The sequence below is a fragment of the Eleutherodactylus coqui genome, chromosome 6 (assembly GCF_035609145.1).
Source record: "Eleutherodactylus coqui strain aEleCoq1 chromosome 6, aEleCoq1.hap1, whole genome shotgun sequence".
NCBI classification, from domain to species: Eukaryota; Metazoa; Chordata; class Amphibia; order Anura; family Eleutherodactylidae; genus Eleutherodactylus; species Eleutherodactylus coqui.
This window is the reverse complement of record NC_089842.1, coordinates 238,573,252-238,595,735: the sequence shown is the minus strand read 5'-3', so window position 1 is coordinate 238,595,735 and position 22,484 is coordinate 238,573,252. Positions and strand designations below refer to the sequence as shown.

The following is a 22,484-nucleotide window of genomic DNA, read 5'->3' as shown; positions in this document are numbered from 1 at the left end:
GCGGGGTGGCAGCACAGCGGTGGGCAAGCGCCAGCAGGTCGTGCTGAAACTACTCAGCTTAGGAGAGAAGAGGCACATGGCCCACGAACTGCTGCAGGGTCTGACAGAGCAGACCGACCGCTGGCTTTCGCCGCTGAGCCTCCAACCGGGCATGTGTGACAACGTCTGTAACCTGGTGGCGGCTCTGCAGCTCGGCAGCCTCACGCACGTGCCATGCCTGGCCCACGTCTTTAATTTGGTGGTTCAGCGGTTTCTGAAAAGCTACCCACGCTTGTCAGACCTGCTTGGAAAGGTGCGCCGGCTCAGCGCACACTTCCGCAAGTCCAACACGAACGCTGCCACCCTGCGGACCCTGCAACATCGGTTTAATCTGCCAGTGCACCGACTGCTATGCGACGTGCCCACACGGTGGAACTCTACGCTCCACATGTTGGCCAGGCTCTATGAGCAGCGTAGAGCTATAGTGGAATACCAACTCCAACATGGGCGGCGTAGTGGGAGTCAGCCTCCTTAATTCTTTACAGAAGAGTGGGCCTGGTTGGCAGACATCTGCCAGGTCCTTCGAAACTTTGAGGAGACTACCCAGATGGTGAGCGGCGATGCTGCAATTATTAGTGTCACCATTCCTCTGCTATGCCTCTTGAGAAGTTCCCTGCAAAGCATAAAGGCAGACGCTTTGCGCTCGGAAACGGAGGCGGGGGAAGACAGTATGTCGCTGGATAGTCAGAGCACCCTCATGTCTATATCTCAGCGCATTGAGGAGGAGGAGGAGAGGGAGGAGCATGAGGAGGAGGGGAAGAGACAGCTTGGCCCACTGCTGAGGGTACCCATGCTGCTTGCCTGTCATCCTTTCAGCGTGTATGGCCTGAGGAGGAGGAGGAGGATCCTGAAAGTGATCTTCCTAGTGAGGACAGCCATGTGTTGCGTACAGGTACCCTGGCACACATGGCTGACTTCATGTTAGGATGCCTTTCTCGTGACCCTCGTGTTACATGCATTCTGGCCACTACGGATTACTGGGTGTACACAATGCTCGACCCACGGTATAAGGAGAACCTTTCCACTCTCATACCCGAAGAGGAAAGGGGTTCGAGAGTGATGCTATACCACAGGACCCTGGCGGACAAACTGATGGTAAAATTCCCATCCGACAGCGCTAGTGGCAGAAGGCGCAGTTCCGAGGGCCAGGTAGCAGGGGAGGCACGGAGATCAGGCAGCATGTACAGCGCAGGCAGGGGAACACTCTCGAAGGCCTTTGCCAGCTTTATGGCTCCCCAGCAAGACTGTGTCACCGCTCCCCAGTCAAGGCTGAGTCGGCGGGAGCACTGTAAAAGGATGGTGAGGGAGTACGTAGCCGATCGCACGACCGTCCTCCGTGACGTCTCTGCTCCCTACAACTACTGGGTGTCGAAGCTGGACACGTGGCCTGAACTTGCGCTGTATGCCCTGGAGGTGCTTGCTTGTCCTGCGGCTAGCGTCTTTTCAGAGAGGGTGTTTAGTGCGGCTGGGGGAATCATCACGGATAAGCGTACCCGCCTGTCAACTGACAGTGCCGACAGGCTTACCCTCATAAAGATGAACAAAGCCTGGATTTCCCCAGACTTCTCTTCTCCACCAGCGGACAGCAGCGGTACCTAAACAATACGTAGGCTGCACCCGCGGATGGAAGCATCGTTCTCTATTACCATAAAAAACGGGGTCCTTTTATCTTCATCAATCTGTGTATTATATTTATCCTCCTCCTGCTCCTCCTCCTGAAACCTCACGTAATCACGCCGAACGGGCAATTTTTCTTAGGCCCAACAGGCTCAGTCATATTACTTTTGTAAACAATGTTTATACGTTTCAATTCTCATTAAAGCGTTGAAACTTGCACCTGACCCAATTTTTATTTTAACTGGGCTGCCTCCAGGCCTAGTTACAAATTAAGCCACATTAACCAAAGCGATTAATGGGTTTCACCTGCCCTATTGGTTGGGCATGGGCAATTTTCTGAGGTACATTAGTACTGTTGGTACACCAATTTTTTTGGGCCCTCGCCTACAGTGTAATCCTAGTAATTTTTATGGGCTACGCCTGCACTCATGGTACAGCAAGGTGTGTGGGGTTGGCCCACACTTTTGCTACATAAATGTAACTGGGGCCTTGTCTATACTGCAACTACTGATATGTGAAAGAGACTGTTATCTCCCTAAACTGCTGCAACGGGAATGTTACTGTGGCCTGTCTGGACTGCTACTACTACTGAAATGGAACTAATACTGTACTCCCCCTATACTGCTGCTTCGGAATTGTTACTGGGGCCTGTCTGGACTGCTACTACTACTGAAATGGAACTAATACTGTGCTCCCCCTATAATGCTGCTAGTGATATGTTACTGTGGTCTGTCCCTAATGCTACCGCTGAAATGTTACTAATTCTGGGCTCTGCCTATACCGCTGCTAATGCTATGTCACTGGGGTGTGGAAACGGAGACTTCCCAAAGACATGATGGTGGCGAGGCCATTTCCCACCAACGCGGTTACTGTTAAGGTGCATATAACCACGGACACGTGGAGAGGACACTTAGTGCCTCAAAAACATCCCCCTCCTCCTCCAACAATGAAAACATTCTTGCCAAATAAATTTGCATTGGTCCGTCTGGTGGCAGTCCAAGAATTTCAACTTTACCGACACAACAAGAGAGCCCCCCCACCATCCCCCCGCCACGGCCCACTTAATCCTGGCCACATTCCGAAAACCAACTAAATAAAACTGCGCTACTAGGTCCACAGTTGCCACCACATTCCCACCAACGCGGTTACTGTTAAGGTACATATTACCACTCTGACTGGGACATGCACTGTGGGCCGAAGCACACCTGTATTGTATGTGACGTTAGCTCTGCTGAGCAGGGCACTGCAATGGGAAACATTTATGTACCGCCGATGGGTTCCAGGGAGCCACCCATGCTGTGGGTCCACAGGGACTTCACATTAGGGATTTGTACCTGCCAGTGTCTATGTATTAAAAACCCCGGTCAGACTGGGGCATGCAGTGTGGGCCAAAGACCACCTGCATTTAATCGGACATTACCTCAGCTGTGCTGGGCAATGCAATGGGATATATTTATGTACCGCCGGTGGCTTCCTGGGACCCACCCATGCTGTCGGTCCACACAGACTTCACAATAGGGAGTTGTAACTGCCTGTGTCTACTTATAAAAAACCTCAGTCTGACTGGGGCATGCAGTGTGGGCCGAAGCCCACCTGCATTTAATCTGACATTACCTCAGCTGTGCTGGGCAATGCAATGGGATATATTTATGTACCGCCGGTAGCTTCCTGGGACCCACCTGTGCTGTCGGTCCACACGGAGTTGTTGCTGCATGTGTCTACTTATAAAGAACCCAAGTCTGACTAGGGCATGCAGTGTGGGCCGAAGCCCACCTGCATTTAATCTGACGTTAGCTTTGCTGTCCAGGGCACTGCAATGGGATATATTTATGTACCGCCGGTGGCTTCCTGGGACCCACCTATGCTGTCGGTCCACACGGAGTTGTAACTGCATGTGACTACTTATAAAGAACCCCAGTCTGACTGGGGCATGCAGTGTGGGCTGAAGCCCACCTGCATTAAACCTGACGTTACCTCAGCTGTGCTGGGCACTGCAATGGGATTTGTTTATGTACCGCCGGTGGGTTCCAGGGAGCCACCCATGCTGTCGGTGCACACGGAATTCCCATTGCGGAGTTGTACCTGCCTGTGACTATTTATAAAAAACCCGGTATGCCTGGGGCATGCAGTGTGGGCCGAAGCCCACCTGCATTTAATCTGACGTTAGCTCTACTATCCGGGGCACTGCATTGGGACAATCTGCAGGAGCAATACAGAGCTAATGAGATGTGCACAGCTACGCTAGCATTGGAGTCCGCTGTAGGCCCACGATTGCTGAGGGTTTGTGCAGAGGCCTATGTCCTGGGTGCAGTGAAAGTCTGCTCCCTGCCTAGGATTGCTGAAGCTGGGGGCCGAGGCCTATGTCGTGGCCGCGGTGCAGGTCTGCCATGTTTGGCCGGTCAGATCAGTTTTTGGTTCATGTCTTGGGTTTCCTAGGACCCACCTATGCTGTTGGTGCAAACTTAGCTCCCATCGTGGTGTTTGACCTGTCTGGCACAAAGACACTGACTGACTTGGGTAGGGGGCAGAGCGCAGACGGCTTTCCCCCTGCAGTGTGAATTGAGCTATGCGACACCTTGACAGAATGAATAGTGTGTGGCACATGGGTTCCCCATTGCTATGCCCACGTGTGCAGCTCCTGATGACAGTGGCACAGGGTTGGATTTCTCATTGCTTCTGTACAGCATTGTGGGCTATCGCCCCACCCCTTTTAAAGAGGGTCGCTGCCTGGCCCTGCCAACCCTCTGCAGTGTGTGCCTGCGGTTCCTCCTCATGGCAGACACACTTATAAATAGACATGAGGGTGGTGTGGCTATGAGGCCAGCGTGTGGCATGAGGGCAGCTGAAGGCTGCGCAGGGATACTTTGGTGTGCGCTGTGGACACTGGGTCGTGCGGGGGGGGGGGGGGGTTGGGCAGCATGTAACCCAGGAGAAGTGGCAGCGGAGTGTCATGCAGGCAGTGCTTGTGCTTGGTTGGAGGTAGTGTGGTGCTTAGCTAAGGTATGTCTTGCTAATGAGGGTTTTTCTGAAGTAAAAATTGTTGGGAGGGGGGGGCACTCTTGCCGCTATTGTGGCTGAATGCAGCCCAACATGTAGCCCCTCGCCTGCCCTATCCGTTTCTGTGTCGTTCCCATAATTTTCTTGAATTTCCCAGATTTTCACAAATGAAAACCTTAGCGAGCATCGGCGATATACAAAAATGCTCGAGTCGCCCATTGACTTCCATGGGGTTCGTTACTCGAAACGAACCCTCGAGCATCGCGAAAAGTTCGACTCGAGTAACGAGCACCCGAGCATTTTGGTGCTCGCTCATCTCTAATTAAGATAGAAGATTGACATCAGCAATCATGTGTTACATAATCACACAACCAGGAAGTCAGCAGAGAACCGCAGTGTGGAGTACAGAGGAGATGAGGATGTAGAGGGTTTTTTAATAGATAGTTATAAGGAGACAGTTTATATAAAAGAGGGCAAAAGGCGGAAACAATTCTAAGAAAAATGGGACTAAAGGTGGCATCTATCATATGTAAAAGGGGGCAAGGGGCAGCATCTATATATCATAGAATCATAAAATGGTAGAGTTGGAAGGGACCTCCAGGGTCATCTGGTCCAACCCCCTGTTCAGTGCAGAATTTACTAAATCATCCCAGACAGATGTCTGTCCAGCCTTTGTTTGAACACTTCCATTAAGGCATGATGGTCTGCAGTTCTCCCACCCCCCCCCAGATCGAATGACAGGCGCTGCATTAAATAATCCCAGATAGATGACTGTCTAGCTTATGTTTGAAAACTTCCATTGAAGGAGAATTTACACCTCCCATGGTAACCCGTACTACTCATTGATCACCGTCACTGTCAGAAAGTTTTTTTCTGATATCTAATTTGTGTCTCCTCCCTTTCAGTTTCATCCCATTGCTTCTAGTCTTTCCTTGTGCAAATGAGAATAGGGCTGATCCCTCTGCACTGTGACAGCCCTTCAGATATTTGTAGACAGCTATTAAAGGGGTTGTCCCGTGCCGAAACGGGTTTTTTTTTTTCAACCCCTCCCCCCCCCCCGTTCGGCGCGAGACAACCCCGATGCAGGGACCTAAAGAAAGCTTACCGGAGCGCTTACCTTAATCCCCGCGCTCCGGTGACTTCTATACTTACCGGTGAAGATGGCCGCCGGGATCCTCTTCCTCCGTGGACCGCAGCTCTTCTGTGCGGTCCATTGCCGATTCCAGCCTCCTGATTGGCTGGAATCGGCACGTGACGGGGCGGAGCTACACGGAGCTACACGGAGCCCCATAGAGAACAGGAGAAGACCTGGACTGCGCAAGCGCGGCTAATTTGGCCATCGGAGGGCGAAAATTAGTCGGCTCCATGGGAACGAGGACGCTAGCAACGGAGCAGGTAAGTATAAAACTTTTTATAACTTCTGAATGGCTCATAATTAATGCACAATGTACATTACAAAGTGCATTATTATGGCCATACAGAACTGTATAGACCCACTTGCTGCCGCGGGACAACCCCTTTAAGTCTCCTCTCAGCCTATTTTTTGCAAGCTAAACATTCCCAGATCCTTTAACCGTTCTTCAAAAGACTTGATTTGCAGATCGCTCACCATCTTGGTAACTCTTCTCTGAACTTGCTCGTTAGTCTATGTGTTTTTTTTAAGTTGGCTGCCCAGAACTGGACACAGTATTCCAGATTAAGTCTGACAAAGGAAGAGTAGAGGGGGATAATTACCTCATGCAAGTTAGACTCTATGCTTCTCGTAATACATCCCAGAATTGTGTTTGCTTTTTTTGTTGGCTGCTGCATCACATTGTTGACTCATGTTCAGTCTATGATCTATTAGTATACCCAAGTCTTTTTCACATGTGCTGCTTAGCCCAATTTATGTAAGAAGGTGACACAATGGCATATATAAACTCTCTTTCATAGACTGCTCTCATGCCTCTATCTTTCACACAAACTGCTCCCCTATATCACATCTATCACAAACTCCTCCCTATTTTTCCTCTCTCTCACATACATTGTTTCCCAAGACCTCCAGTTACACAGATAGCTTTCCAAATCTGAATCTTACAAAAACTACTCCTCATGCCATACTTTTGTAAAGGGGACTAACTTTAATTATTTTGTAATTTGTTATGATTTTTCTATGTTTGTTTTATATGTGCATTGTTGGGATCTTTGAGTCTTCGAGAATAGCAGAAAGTTTTAATGTCCCACAACATGAGTCCTCACACAACTATTAATGTAAAAATAAAAAAGTTATTGCTGTCAGAAGATGGTGGCAGAAAATCTTATTTTCAAAAGATATTTTATTTTTTTAATCAGTACAGCAAAAAAAAAAAAAAAACTATATGAATTTAGTATCATCATAATAACACCGACCCATGAAATAAAGTAATGGTGGCATTTTTGCCACAGTGTATGCCTTAAAAACAAGACCCCCCCAAAGATGGTGGAATTTATTTATTTATTCCATTTTACTGTATTTAATTTTTTTTAAAGTTTTTCAGTATATTACATAGTATTATAGAGTTGGAAAGGGCCTCCAGATTCATTTGGTCCAACCCCCTGCTCATTGCAGGATTCGCCAAATCATCCCAGTTGGTTTAAAGACTATCAATGAAGGAAAGCTCACCACCGCCTGTGGCAACCTGTTCCACTCATTGATTCCCTTCACTGTCTAATATCTAATCTGTGTCTCCTCCCTTTCAGTTTCATCCCCTTGCTTCTAGTCTTTCCTTGTGCAGATGAGAATAGGGCTGATCCCTCTGCAGAGGGATCCACATGTCCAAACAACTGCACAGACACACAGAACACGTCGCTGTTCACACCTACAGAAGCCTACATGAATGCAAACACAAGGGTATGATGAGAGAACTGAGGAAACAGGACCCTCTCGCCAGAGGGGCTGATATTTATATGCAGCAGACTGGTGGTGATTGGCTTGCTGGAGAGCTCCACACTCAGCCAGCTCAAACATTCCACAGCTGCGGCAATGTGCTCCTGAAAACCTATAGAACTGCGGGTTCCAAGAGAACAACGTAACAGTTTAATTAAAAAATGTACACAGTTTAAAAAAACATTCTTTGTTTTAAACCTACACACAGTATTACCTCAATCATCAAGAAGTGTATCTCCATACTGTCATTGAACAACATCCACCATACCAAGATCAACATTATCAATAATGACACTAAGTAAGGGCCAAGTAATACTGCCAAATAATACAGCACACCACGAACACATATTACCAGCACATAGTGAAAGAGAAAAAACACCATAACTTTACTAAATAAAGACCACAGAAAAGATCAATATTACCAATAATGACACTAATCAGGGACAAATAATACCCTTAAACCATGACTGCACTACACCACCATAGTATCACTGAAGATCACAAGTGACGTTTTCTATGTCTGGACACATTTACTTTCCCTTGTCTTTGCTATCTGGCTCAGACCTCCCTGCTGACTTCCTCTAGTTAGATATGACATGCAGACATCTTAGGCTCCTCAATTTTTTAGTCATTGCCTTTGTTTTAAATACCTCTACAGAATCTCGCCATCCACTGATCTAAATAGTAAGAATGTCACTAATGGTACCCCACACAGTAATAGTGCTACCTATAGGCCCCACACAGTACACACCCCACTCATAAATAATGCCTTCTTTATTCATCCAATACAGTAATAATACTTCCTTTTTCCCCACTCAGTAATAATATCCCCTCTTTATGTCCCTACTCCGTAATAATGTCCCTTATGCTCATTGTGAGTAATAATACCACTTATATGGACTAAAAGAAAAGCAATACTCACTTCTCTTTCCCTTTTGGAATCTGCACTGTACTGTTCCCTTGCTGACTTTCTGGGTAGCTAGATCACGTGATTTCACTGCCCAGAAGTCAGCAAGGGACCCCAGTGGTGCTTACTCTAGAGGACAGTATAAGTGACAGAGGTAAGTATAGCTGTTTTGATTTATTTTAGTTCACTTCACCAACCAGATTGTATGTGCCCCCAGCATTGGTCCTAGGACTAGACTGGCTAACTGGGATTTATCTACGTGGTCTTAATGGCCAATCTACTCCTGCTTATCAGCTTTTTCCACAGTTTTTTTCAGCATCTCTAATCATAAGGCATCTAGATTTGGCCTCTCTGGTTTCATTTACACCTCCTATATCTTGGACTATTTCTCCTCACTACCATCAAATATAAATAACCATTAAAGTCCTTGTTGTTCTTTACTGACTTCATTATTCACATCTACCAAGGTAAATTTTGACTACCAGTCTAATAACAGTCCTTAGCCTATATCATTATGACAAATTTACTGAAATGTACTGAAATGGTAAAATTAGCCAAAGAGAAAAGTAGAGACACTCTTGGGAATCCCAGACTCCAGAAACATAATGGTGAACCTGACACATTTTTGATAAATTGAATGGAAACCTTTCTAGAACATAGTTATAAATAGTTCTAGAAAAGAGATGTGAATGGCGCTCAGGTGTGCTGTTTCTGGAATTTTTTTTGATTAGACATTTGTGAAAATTCTTTCCATGTCTCTCATTGAGGTAATTTTTGCAGCATGTTCATGAATTTCTACAAACCCCATTCTGATGAATGCAATAGCAAAGTTATGTTTGAGCATACCCTTATAGCCCAGGTCCATTTTAAACAGTCTTGGCTGTTAATAAAAGGCGTTTTCACCTCATGTTTGGCTGCCTGCACAGATATACAGAACAAGTCACTGATCACACCAATACACAAGGTCATACATACCACACAAAACAGGACTACACATAGAGCACATGTCTGGCCACCTGCACAGACATACCAAATACGTTGCTGTTCACACCAGCACACAAGGTCATACATACCACATAGAACAAGAACCCCACCGAGAATTCACATGCATACAGATAGCAAACTATAGCTAGTCCAAGTGTCCTCACACTGAGGGGATAAAAAGTCAGCCACCATGCTGACACAACAGTCAAGAGTAACATAGTAACATATTAGGTTAGGCTGAATGAAGATAATGCCCATCTAGTTCAGCCTGTTTCAACCCCCTTGTTGATCCAGAGGAAGGCAAAAAGCCCCAAGAAGCAGAAGCCAATTAGCCCATTCAGTTGAAAACTTCCTTCCAGACTCCATAATGGCAATCAGAATAGTCCCTGGATCAACCTTTGATAGTCCCTACCTGAATGTAAGACCCAGAACAATAACCCACTGGTCACCTAATGTCTATATCCTGTAATATCATAGCTCTCTAGATAGACATCTAGTCCTCTCTTAAACTCCTGAATGGATTTTGCCATCACCATGTCCTCAGGCAAAGAGTTCCACAGTCTTACTGCTCCTACAGTAAAGAACTCCCTTCTATGTTGATGATGAAACCTTCTTTCCTATACATGTAGCGAATGCCCTATTGTTACCATTGCAGTCCTGGGTATAAACAGATCATGGGAGAGATCCTTGTATTGTCCCCTAATGTATTTATACATAGTTTTTTTGATCGCCGCTTACCCATCTTTTTTCCAGGGCTAATAATCCTAATTTTGATAGCCTCTCTGGGTATTCCAGTCCTCTCATTTCATTTATTAATTTACTTGCCCTTCTTTGAACCCCTTCAAGCGCTGCGACATCTTTCCTGAGCACCGGTGTCCAGAACTGTACACAGTGTCAAGCATCACCCATGTGACATACACTTAAGAAGTCTGGAGGCTGCACCTGCAAAGGGATAGGAAGAAACCTGCGGATGTATGCACCTGTGTGGTCACCATGCCACACACTACTTAATGCACACACCCAGAGTGCAAGCATGCGAGGGATAAAAGGTGTCCAGACCATCCTCAGGAAAGGTGAGAGAGACACTTCAGACAAGCATGCATAACACCAGGGGGAAGAGCAGCTGGACGATGAGGTGACTGACCCCACCTGGCTTGCTAAGCCTACTGAGGACAGGGCTTCAGAGGGGGAGACAAGTGCAGCAGCAGGACAGGTTGGAAGAGGCAGTGGTGTGGCCAGGGGTAGAGGCAGGGCCACAGCGAAGTATCCCCCAACTGTTTCCCAAAGCAACCCTTTGCAGCAAGCCTACATGCAGAGGGCTAGGTGTTCAAAAGTGTGGATGTTTTTTAGTGAGAGCGCGGACAACCGATAAACAGTGGTGTGCAACCTGTGTCGCACCATGATCAGCCGGGGAGCCACCACTACCAGCCTCACCACCACCAGCATGCGCAGGCATATGATGGCCCAGCACCCCAGAAGGTGGGACGAAGGCCATTCACCGCCTCGAGGTCACACCATTGCCTCTTCCCCTGTGCCCAAACCTGCCACACAGATCCAATCCCCCTCCCAGGACACAGGCACGAGCTCCTCCCAGAATAGCGGGTCCTACCCCGGTGCTTGTATCTGTGGCATTTTATGCCACCGACTCCAAACCCTCCTGCTCCTCCTCCTCCATTGCCACCTCTACCTCTCACTTAAGAAGTTTGAGCACGTCGCCAGCAGTCGGTAGTGCGCGGCAGCACAGCGGTGGGCAAGGGACAGCAAGCCGTACTGAAACTAATCAGCTTGGGTGACAAGAGGCACATGGCCCCTGAGCTGCTGCAGGGTCTAACAGTGCACACCGACCTCTGGCTTTCGCCGCTGAGCCTCCAACCGGGCATGGTTGTGTGTGACAACAGCTGTAACCTGCTGGCGGCTCTGCAGCTCGGCAGCCTCACACATGTGCCATGCCTGGCCCACGTCTTCAATCTGGTGGTTCAACGGTTTCTGAAAAACTACCCCCACTTGCTCGGCAAGGTGCGCACGGGCATGGAAGATCAGGACAACTGCCAGGTCCTCTGAAACTTTGAGGAGTCTATTAAGATGGTAAGCGGCGATGCGGCCATCATTAGCGTTACCATTCCGCTGCTTTGACTGCTGAGAAGTTCGCTGCTAAGCATAAAGGCCGATGCTTTGTGGTTGGAACAGGAGACGGGGGATGACAGTGTGTCGCTTGATAGCCAGACCACCCTCATGTCTATATCTCAGTGTGTTTTGGAGGAGGGGAAGGAGCAGGAGGAGGAGGGGGAAGAGACAGCTGGCCACACTGCAGAGGGTACCCATGCTGCTTGCCTCTCATATGTTCAGCATTTATGGGCTGAAGAAGAGGAGGAGAAGGATCCAGAAAATCATCTTCCTAGTGAGGACAGCGATTTGTTGCGTATTGGGACCCTGGCACACATGGCTGACTTCATGTTAGGTTGCCTTTCCCGTGACCCTCGCGTTAGACGCATTCTGGCCAACACGGATTACTGAGTGTACACCCTTCTCGACCCATGGTATAAGGAGCACCTTTCCTCTCTCATTCCCGAAGAGGAAAGGGGCATGAGAGTGATGCAATACCACAGGGCCCTGGTTTAAAAAGTGATGCTAAAGTTCCTTTCTAACAGCGCTAGTGGCAGAAGACGCAGTTCAGAAAGCCAAGTAGCAGGGAAGGAGCGGGGATCAGGCAGCATGTCCAGCGCAGGCAGGGGAACACTCTCCAAGGCCTTTGCCAGCTTTATGGCTCCCCAGCAAGACTGTGTCACCACTCCCCAGTCAAGGCTGAGTCGGAGGGAGCATTGTAAAAATATTGTGAGGGAGTACATAGCCAATCGTACCACCATCCTCCGTGATGCCTCTGCTCCATACAACTATTGGGTGTCAAAGCTGGACACGTGGCACGAACTTGCGCTGTACGCCCTGGAGGTGCTGGCTTGCCCTGCCGCTAGCCTCTTGTCAGAGAGGGTGTTTAGTGCAGCTGGGGGAATCATCACTGATAAGCGTATCCGCCTGTCAACTGCCAGTGCCGACATGCTTACACTCATAAAGGTGAACAAAGCCTGGATTTCCCCAGACTTCTCTTCTCCACTGGCAGAAAGCAGCGGTACCTAATGATTCTTTTCGCTGCAACCGGAGAATATCCTCTCGGATATTATTACTGCTCCTCCTCCTACTCCTCCTCCTAAAACAGTATGTCAACACGCTGAACTGCCAATTTTTCTGCGGCCCAAAAGGCTCTATTTAAAAGGTTTTTTTTTTTTACAATTTTTCAACGTTTCAAAAGTATTGATACTTTAACAGACACCAATTTTTTTCACAGGGCTGCCTACAGGCTCTGTTAAAAATTAGGCAACAGCGAGCTGTATCTTTAAGAAATGTTTATGGGTTTCACCTGCCCTCGCGGTTAAAGGGGTTGTCCCGCGCCGAAACGTTTTTTTTTTTTTTTTCAACCCCCCCCCCCGTTCGGCGCGAGACAACCCCGATGCAGGGGTTAAAAAAGAAAACCGGACAGTGCTTACCTGAATCCCCGCGCTCCGGTGACTTCTTACTTACCTGCTGAAGATGGCCGCCGGGATCTTCTCTCTCGGTGGACCGCAGGGCTTCTGTGCGGTCCCTTGCCGATTCCAGCCTCCTGATTGGCTGGAATCGGCACGTGATGGGGCGTAGCTGCACGGAGCCGCTCTCCGGCACGAGCGGCCCCATTCAGAAAAGAAGAAGACCCGGACTGCGCAAGCGTGTCTAATATGGCGATTAGATGCTGAAAATTAGACGGCTCCATGGAAACTAGGACGCTAGCAACGGAACAGGTAAGTGAAAAATTTCTTAGAACTTCTGTATGGCTCATAATTAATGCACAATGTACATTACAAAGTGCATTAATATGGCCATACAGAAGTGTATAGACCCACTTGCTTTCGCGGGACAACCCCTTTAAGCAATTTTTCAGGGGTGCACTTGTACTCTTGGTACACCAATTTTTCTGGCCCTCGTCTATACTGTTATCTAACTAATTTTTCCGGCCTTCACCTACACCCTTGGTAACCAAATTTTTTCAGGGGTTCGCCTACACTCTTGCTACAGAAATGTTACAGGGGTTCGCCTACACTCTTGCTACAGAAATGTTACAGGGGTTCGCCTACACTCTTGCTACAGAAATGTTACAGGGGTCTGCCTACACTTTTGCTACAGAAATGTTACAGGGGTTCGCCTACACTCTTGCTACAGAAATGTTACAGGGGTCTGCCTATACTCTTGCTACAGAAATGTTACAGGGGTCTGCCTACACTCTTGCTACAGAAATGTTACTGGGGTCAGCCTGTACCTTTTCTACTGAATGGTTTGAGGGGATTGCCTATACACTTGCTACAGAAATTTACTTAATGACACGGCCTATTTTGGCGTTGAGGACCAAGCGATTTTTTGGTATTTTTCCATCTCCATTTTTCAAAAGCCATAACTTTTTTATTTTTCCGTGGACGCGGCCGTATAAGGGCTTGTTTTTTGCGTGGCGAGCTGTAGTTTTTATCGGTGCCACTTTCGGGTACATAGACACTATCGTTAATTTTATTTTTTTATTTTTATGATAACAGGGAGAGAAAACACATCAATTCTGCCATAGATTTCTTTTTTCTTTTTTTTACAGCGTTAATCATGCAGCATAAATGACACACTAAATTTTTTCTGCGGGTCGGTACGGTAGCAACGATACCAAAATTGTTATATTTTTTTTAGGTTTTTACACTTTTTTGCAATAAAACCCCCTTTTTTTTGGAAATTTTTTTTTTCTCTATAGCTGCAATCAAAGTCCTGTAACTTTTTTATTTTTCTATGTACGGAGCTCTATGAGGGCTTATTTTTTGCAAGATGAGCTGTAGTTTTTATTGGTACCATTATGGGGAATGTACGGCTTTTTTGATCACTTTATTGCATTTTTTGGGAGGCAAAATGCTAAAAATTAGCATTTTGCCTCTGTTTTTTAGCAGTTTTTTTTTACGCTTTTTGTCATACAAAATAAAAAGCGTGTTCAACTTTTTGTGCATGTCGTTAAGGACATGTCAATACCCAATATGTGGCGTTTTAATTATTTTTCCCATTTTTTTATGCTAATATTAGAAAAAGCATAAAAAAGGGGTTTTTTTACATATTTTTTTTACATTTTTCTTTTTTTTACACTTTTCTTTTCTTTTTTTTACACTATTTGAGTCCCTCTGAGGGACTTACATCACTGTACTGATGATCGCTGTTATAAGGCATGGCAGAGCTACTGCTCTGCCATGCCTTATCGCTTGTACAGTGATCATAGGCATAGGCAATACAGGACACCACGAGAGCCGGCCGGAGACACAGAGGGAGCGCGATCCCTCTGTGAACTCTTTCCCTGCCGTGATCTACTTAGATCGCGGCAGGGAAGGGGTTAACAGCGGTTAACCCTCATGTAGTGAAGCATGTTAGAGGAGGAGAGATTGTCCCAGCTTGGATGTGAGGTGGAAGGGGTGAGCCTCACCTAAGCAGAGCAAGAGCAACCATAAGTGAGTGCTTGTCAAGGACCAGTGCAGAGGTACTGTCTCCATATTAATTTCCTACATGGCCATTCAGATCTAGTGGATCACCACATAGATGTACACACATTCTGTCTTTCACACCTGGCTGTTCTGAAGTCTGGATCACCGGGTGGAGGTACTCCTAAGTCCATCATTCACGCATGGGTGTTCTGAACTCTAGATCACCGGGTGGAGGTACTACTGCTCAAGTCTATTAATTTCCTGCACTGTCATTGCTCTAAATTGTGCCTTGTATTGTTGAAGTTTTGCCAAGTAAAGTTACTCCATGTCCTGACCATTCCCTGGAACCTGAGGTACTTCATATTTGTCTGCTTCTCCCTTTATTCTGGTGTGTACCAGTACAGTGGTGTTACCCGTGACAAACTCTTTTCCTGTTCTACCATCTATTGGGCATCCCTATGCTAGGGGTGTCCGGAAGAGGCCCAGTGCCGCCCTGGCCTTGGCTGCGTGCGTTCATCTGGGAAGGAGCGTGGTAAGTGCCGCTGTGACAAGCCAGCATCTTGCCCTCCCAGCTTATCAGCATATGCCATGTGTCCGGAGTCACCCTACAGAACTCTGCGCAGTCCTTCCTTGCTCATTCAGAATGAGAGGTGCGGAATGCCCCTCTGGGCAAAGTGTGGCAAGTAAGGAAAAATGGGGATAGATTCAAATGAAGAAAATATTTTACCAGCATGAATTTACTATTGTTTTTCCATAAATACAGTTAAAGAAATTGTCTCATGTCCTTCGAGCTTCTGGATCAACAAGAGTAAAATGTTATTTTCCTGGAGATACTGTACAACTTTCTTTATCCATTCTATGTATGTAACTATGTAAAAGTTATAAAAATATTGTTTTTATTTTTAAGGAAACTCAAATATAGAACAATCTACAGCTCTGGGACATCATTGTTCAGAACATCGTAATTGTGTAGGGACTACTTCTGAAAGTTTCTTCTTCTGGGATTAATCAGGATATGAGTGTGATATTATTTAAGGCTGAGCACTGCAGTGTTCATCTTTGCTCCAATCTATAGGAGCTTCCTGCATCATTCTACCTCATAGTGAGCGACAAATGCCTCAACTGAACTGGACACCCATTAGGCCCACTTGGGCAGAACTTCCATGATGTAGATGTTTTTGAGCAGAAGAAACAATACAGAGAATATAGTAAGTTGAATAGGTGCCACACTTTATGCCATAATATGAGCGTAATCTGTATTCATTTTTGTTTATTGATTTACTGGAATTATTTTAATCTGAATTTGTAACATAATTTAAGTGTTATGCTGATGGAATCCTCTGTTTAGTGGTTGTACATTATAATAATACTATTCTATCTATTTATCTGTCTCATATCTATCTGTCTCATATCTATCTATATATCTAATGATGTATTGAATTACTCAATAGATAACTTTCTGATCAGTGGGAGTGCAAATGCTGGGTCTGATCACGAGAAAGGGGTCTTGAATGTTCCCAAATGAATGAAGTGATAGTCACGCATATGCACCACCGTTTCATTCACTTCAAAGGGACTGCCAGGGATAGCCAAGTTCAAGTGCTCAGCTATCACCAGAAATCCTATTGAAAACAATAGACTGGCATTGGACATGTGAGACCACTGCTCTATTCGTTCGTGGACCCTCAGGACCCCCATTCTGGTGATCAGTGGAGGTCCTAGTGGCCAAACCCCCATTGATTACACAGTTGTCCCCAATACAGATAAAATAGATTCTTCCTAATATCAAGTTGAGATCAGACTACATCAACAAAAATTCTATACAATTCCAAAAGGCATATAAAACAGAAACAAATAAAATCCAGTGTTCAAAGTATTAAAATCAGTGGAGCCGGTATCAACCTAATACATCAAGAAATGGTCAAACACTTAGGGTTAGAGGTAAAACCGCTGAGTTTACTCATTGTTGTGTCTGCCATCAACGCCTCTCCATTATTACAGAAGATGCATGTATAAAGATCGGTTATTTCATACTGAGACTATCACTCTATACATTACGGAATCCCTACCAACACAGATAGTCTTAGGTTTGCCTTGGTTGCAGCTGCATATGTAGTGACCCAGTACATCATTCTGTTCCCTTCCATAAATGTCATACATGTTTGTCCTATGTCGATGCACTGTACAAAGCTACCTTGTCATTTTCTGTGTGTGTGTTGCACAGCTGCAGCACTAGAAGGATTAAGTGTTTAATAAAATCCTAGCCTGCATGTAAATGTATCAGTTATGTCATATCATGTGGTATGAGAGAAGATATAAATGTGAGAGATTGAGAGCGGGAAAGGGTTCATCTTCTAAAGCTTCTAGAAAACACAGAGCCACATCGAGGCACCTTCAGCCTACCTGTGTTGAAAATGGAAGAAGAGGAAAGATTTCCCATACTTTGTGTTTTGAATGTGAGTGGATTGAGCCCCCAAGCATGAGAGAGCATTTGTAAGTAACTATTTCTTCTCAAGGACTGTGCATAGGTAGTATCTCATTGTTTAACCCCTTAGTGACCGGGCTTTTTTGCTTTTTTCCATTTTTGTTTTTTCCTACTCCCTTTTAAAAAATCGTAGCTCCTTTATTTATCCATAAACGTCGCTGTATGAGGGCTTGTTTTTTGTGGGACGAGTTGTATTTTTCAATGGCACTATTTATTGTACCATATAATGTACTGAAAAACTTTTTAAAAATTCTTAGCGGAGAGAAATGGAAAAAAAACGACATTCCACCGTCTTTCGGTGCGTCCTGTCTCTACGACGCACAAACTGCAACAAAAACGACCTGATATTTTTATTCTATGGTTCAGTACGATTACTACGATACCAAACTTATATAGTATTGTTTTTGCTGTAGTACTTGTATTTTTTTTTTAAGATATTAAATTTTTTTAAATTATTTTCTGCGGTCATTTTGTGTGCGCCATAACTTTTTTATTTTTTCATCGACGTAGTTGAGCAAGGGCTCATTTTTTGTGGGATGTCCTGTAGTTTCCGATAGTATCAATTTGGAATACATACGACTTTTTGATCGCTTTTTATAGCGTTTTTTCTGGGAGACAGGGTAACTAAAAAAATGCATTTCTGGCGTTCTTTAATTTTTTTTTCAGACGACGTTCACCTTGCAGAAAAAAATAATGCACTACTTTGATAGATTGGACTTTTACGGATGCGGCGATACCAAATACATATTTTTATTTCATGATTTCGATTTTTAATAATAGATATGGCAAAAGGGGGGTGATTTAAACTTTTATAACCTTTTTTTTTTTATTACAATTTAAAAAACGTTATTGATCTTTTTTTTAACTTTACTTTGAAGTCCCCCTGGGGGACTTTAACATGCGATGCTTTGATCGCTCCTGCAGTATGACCTAATGGTATAGCATTACGTCATACTGCTTGATAGGCAGCCTGCTATGACAGCCCTGGGGGCATTCAATAGGCCCCCGGCTGCCATGACACCTGCACGGATCCCCCGATCTCACCGCGGTGGGGCCGTGCGGGACCCCCAAACAGCGTTCGGGGGATTTAAATGCCGCTGTCAGAATTGACAGCGGCATTTAAAGGGTTAATAGCCACGATCGGCCGAACGGCCGAGCGCGGCTATTGCCTGCTGGTGTCAGCTGTAATAAACTCGCAGAGGGCTTCCATAAAAAGATCATCTCTGCTGTTATTGAGAAGTTCGGTTTTAGAGACTGCATCTGTTCCTCTACCTCTTTCCAGAACGCGGCAATGACCGGGCACTCCCACCCGATATGTCTGAAAGAGCCTACTTCTGTATTACATCTCCAGCATCTATCGTGTGAGGCTAATTTATAGGCCAAGAGCCCTCGTGGGGTTTTATACCATCTAACTAAAAGCTTGTAGTGGCTTTCTTGAAGCAGGATGCATGGGGACAGGCCGAAGGCAGTTTGCAGGATCAATTTAATATCAGCGGAGGAAAAGGATATATTAAGTTCTTTTTCCCAAGAGCTGAGGGAAGCTGGTTTATATATCTCAGGAGGCATGATAATCTTTTTGGAGAGAATGGAGATCATTTTATGTTTAGGATGATCGCTATGAAGCAGTTTTTCGAATGGAGTCTCTGGTCTAGTGGACCTATGTGTTTTCTGAAACTCTCCAAACGCTTTGGTCACATGGGCCTTCTGTAGGAAGGAAAGGGACAGCTGTGGGGTTAAAGTTGTAATAATATCAGAAACCTTTCTATGGGTTTGTACTTGTAAGTCTCTTATCTTTGAGTGGCAAATTTCCCCTAGATGCTTCTGACTGACCTATCTGTTGTCCAGCTCAGGAGCTTACAAATGGTACTCAGCGGAGCGGACGGAGATGGTTCTGGTGCCAGGAATTTCCTGAATTTATCCCAGACCTCACAAAGGCCTCGCATCAGCGGATTGAAATTTTTAGAACTATATGTGCTTCTGGCGGGGTACCATAGGTCCTCCAGTAGAGTGTCTCCATAGCAGCCAACTGCCAGAAGTTGTAACAATGTATCTTTTGTGGGAGAGACCAGATCCATCCAATAAATGAGTTGAGTAGCCTGGTAGAAGTCGTGGACACATGGCAGGCCGATCCCCCCCCCCTCCTCTCTCTTTCTAATCATAAGACTATAGGCCAGGCGGGACCTTCTCTGTCTTCATACGTATCCTGAAAATGCCCAGCGGAGAGCTTTAAAAAAAGTCTTGGGAAGGGAGATTTGGAGCATTCTAAGTTTGTATAGAATCATTGGGAGGACTTAAGATTTTAGTATGTTTTTCCTACCGAGCCAAGAAATGTATGGTGATTCGTATGCGTGTAGTAGGCTCCTGACGTGTGCTAGAAGTGGTAGAAAGTTGTTACAGTACAAGTCTTCAGCTTTTTTTGTGATCTTGACTCCCAGAAACTCTATTGAGGTGTCTGACCATTCGAAGGGTGAACCGGATTTCAAGGATTTGCATCGAGCTGAGGGAATAGAGACATTTAGGATAGTAGATTTGGAAAAGCTTATTTTGAAGTTAGATATGGCTCCAAAAGATTTTAAAAAGGAGATCAAATTAGGAATTCCTGTCTCTGGTTCTGAGATTATGAACATAATGTCATCCGCAAACGCAGCTGTGGTCATAGAAACTGTGCCCAGCTCGAGTCCTTTTATAGTGAGATCCATCCTTATCCCTTGCAGAAGGGGCTCCATAGATAGAATGAAAAGGGTCGGGTTCCATTTCTAATATCAAAAGGTGTGGAGAATAAATTATTAATCTTCAGTGTAGCGTAAGGTTCTTTATACAACAAAAGAATTGCAGAAATAAATGGGGGGGGGGGGGGGGGATTAAACTGAGCCAAAACTCTCTCCATGTAAATCCAGTCCACCCTATCGAATGCCTTTTCGGCATCTGTACCCACTAATGCTAACGGGATGCTATGGGTCTGGGCATATCTAATGGCGTACAGCAGTCTGCAGCAGTTATCTGCAGCAGTTATACACAGTGAGCAGTATGTGACCACTCCAGCTTTTGCTAGGACTAGAGTGGTGGAGACAAGGCAGCTGCACTGGATAGGGGTGACTATTTTTGGGGTGAGTATGGTTTATTGCTTATTTTACAACACTCCATGTCCTTAAATTTCTATAGATATCAAAATGACATGTACGTATGTTGTGCAAATTGCAGATGGTGTAATGCCTCTGCAGCACCATCAATTAGAAGGTAGCTTCTCTATAACTCAGTATAATTAAGTTATACAAACAGAGACAATAACAAACTTTTCAAACAATGGGTAATCCCTGCTAGAGGAGGAATCTGAACATAGGTTCAGGCATAATTAGCTCCCTGCTTTAGGTTTTGAGCATCTAAAGAAGAATCATATTACATGTCCAGCTGTCTTATCCTCAGAAGCTCTAAGAATACTTTTACACAGGACGTAAGAGCTAAATAGCACACGGGAGCAATAGACGATCAGCGAATGGAAGTGCAGCACACCGGGAATCTCTTACGGCCACCCATCTCTATTCACTGTGAGCAAGCAGTCATTCAAATATGAACGATTGGCTGTTTACATTGAGCGAGAAGTTGCTCACTAGTCGCATTTTTTCAGTGAGCTAAAACAAAGTGACTTGCAGCTAATGAGTGATTTCTTGCTCAGTTCCCTGCCAGGTTCTGTTTTTTTCATGGGTTAACTATCGGTCAAGATCACTTGTTTGAGTGATTTTTTTTGGCTTATTGTCATCCCACATAAAAGTACCCTAAGAAAAGACAAAATGAAAGATACTCCTATGTACAATGATTCTGAGACTATTCCAAGATATGACCTTAAATGGAATGACTATGATAGGACTAGTCAAAGATATTTAAAGATCCTTCATCCTTAGCTCAAGCTGGTAGAGATATTTAAGTCAATAAACTTAGCTTTCATTTCCACTTCTTGTCCATGTCAGGTTTTCTTTTTATGTGTTATAGAAATGTTCAACCAATCCTCTTCAAGCAGATTTATTCTACTCAGTTTATCCTCTGGTCCTTACTTGGATGTTCTTGGCTTCCTTGCATTCTTGGCAATGTATTTGATAACTTTGATAGCAAACTTAATACTGATCATCGTGGTGAGAATCAATCCAAAGCTCCAGACTCCCATGTACTTCTTTCTTACTAATCTCTCCATTATTGACATTTGCTTCTCTACCACTGTAGTCCCTAAAATCCTGCAGAACACATTATCCAAGGACAGAAGCATCTCTCTACTAGAATGTGCTGTCCAGATGCACTTTCATTTGGCTCTTGGGTCTACGGAATGTTTCATACTTGCCGTCATGGCCTATGATAGATTTGCTGCCATCTGTAAACCACTGCACTACAACACCATCATGAGCAAGAAGATGTGTTTCTGTATGGCCGCTGCATCTTGGACCTCAAGCTTCATCAACTCTATTATACATGTGATCTACACCTTCCAGATGCCCTTCTGCCGTTCCCACCATGTCAACCACTTCTTTTGTGAGATACCTCCTTTCTTACAAATATCCTGCAGTGATACTTGGCTCCATGAGGTTGCAACATATATTTCAGCAGGAATCATCGCTAGTTTATCTTTTTTCTTGACTCTGATTTCATATATCCATATTGTGTCCACCATTCTGAAGATCAGCTCTACTGATGGAAGGTATAAAGCTCTCTCCACATGTGCCTCCCACATCATTGTAGTGACTGTTTACTATGGGACCATTATGCTTCTGTATTTACGTCCACGTTCCCGTTCCTCACCAGACATAGACAAGTCTATCTCCATCCTCTACTCTGCTGTGACGCCCATGCTAAACCCCATCATCTACAGTGTCAGAAATAAGGATGTCAAAAGAACCATAAGGAACAAACTATTTAAATAAGTCCTTAAGTCAAAGAAATTTTGTATTAAAAAAATTATTATGGCTTTTAAATATGAAAAACATAAAAAACTGAATAATGTGGAACCGCTTTGCACCTTCTCTGCCTCAGGTTCACTGAGCT

The 22,484-nt window shown here is 45.1% G+C and overlaps 2 protein-coding genes across 2 annotated transcripts in view; one reads left to right on the top strand and one right to left on the bottom strand.

Annotated features, from left to right (window-relative positions):
• LOC136571913 (SLAM family member 5-like) overlaps positions 1–22,484 on the bottom strand; it is a 520,182-nt gene that overhangs the window by 101,606 nt on the left and 396,092 nt on the right. The window lies entirely within an intron of this gene.
• LOC136631704 (olfactory receptor 5G3-like) lies at positions 10,483–22,363 on the top strand. The gene is made up of 2 exons (XM_066605990.1): positions 10,483–10,522; positions 21,444–22,363. Exons 1-2 carry the CDS (start codon positions 10,483–10,485, stop codon positions 22,361–22,363), a joined length of 960 nt encoding a protein of 319 aa, XP_066462087.1.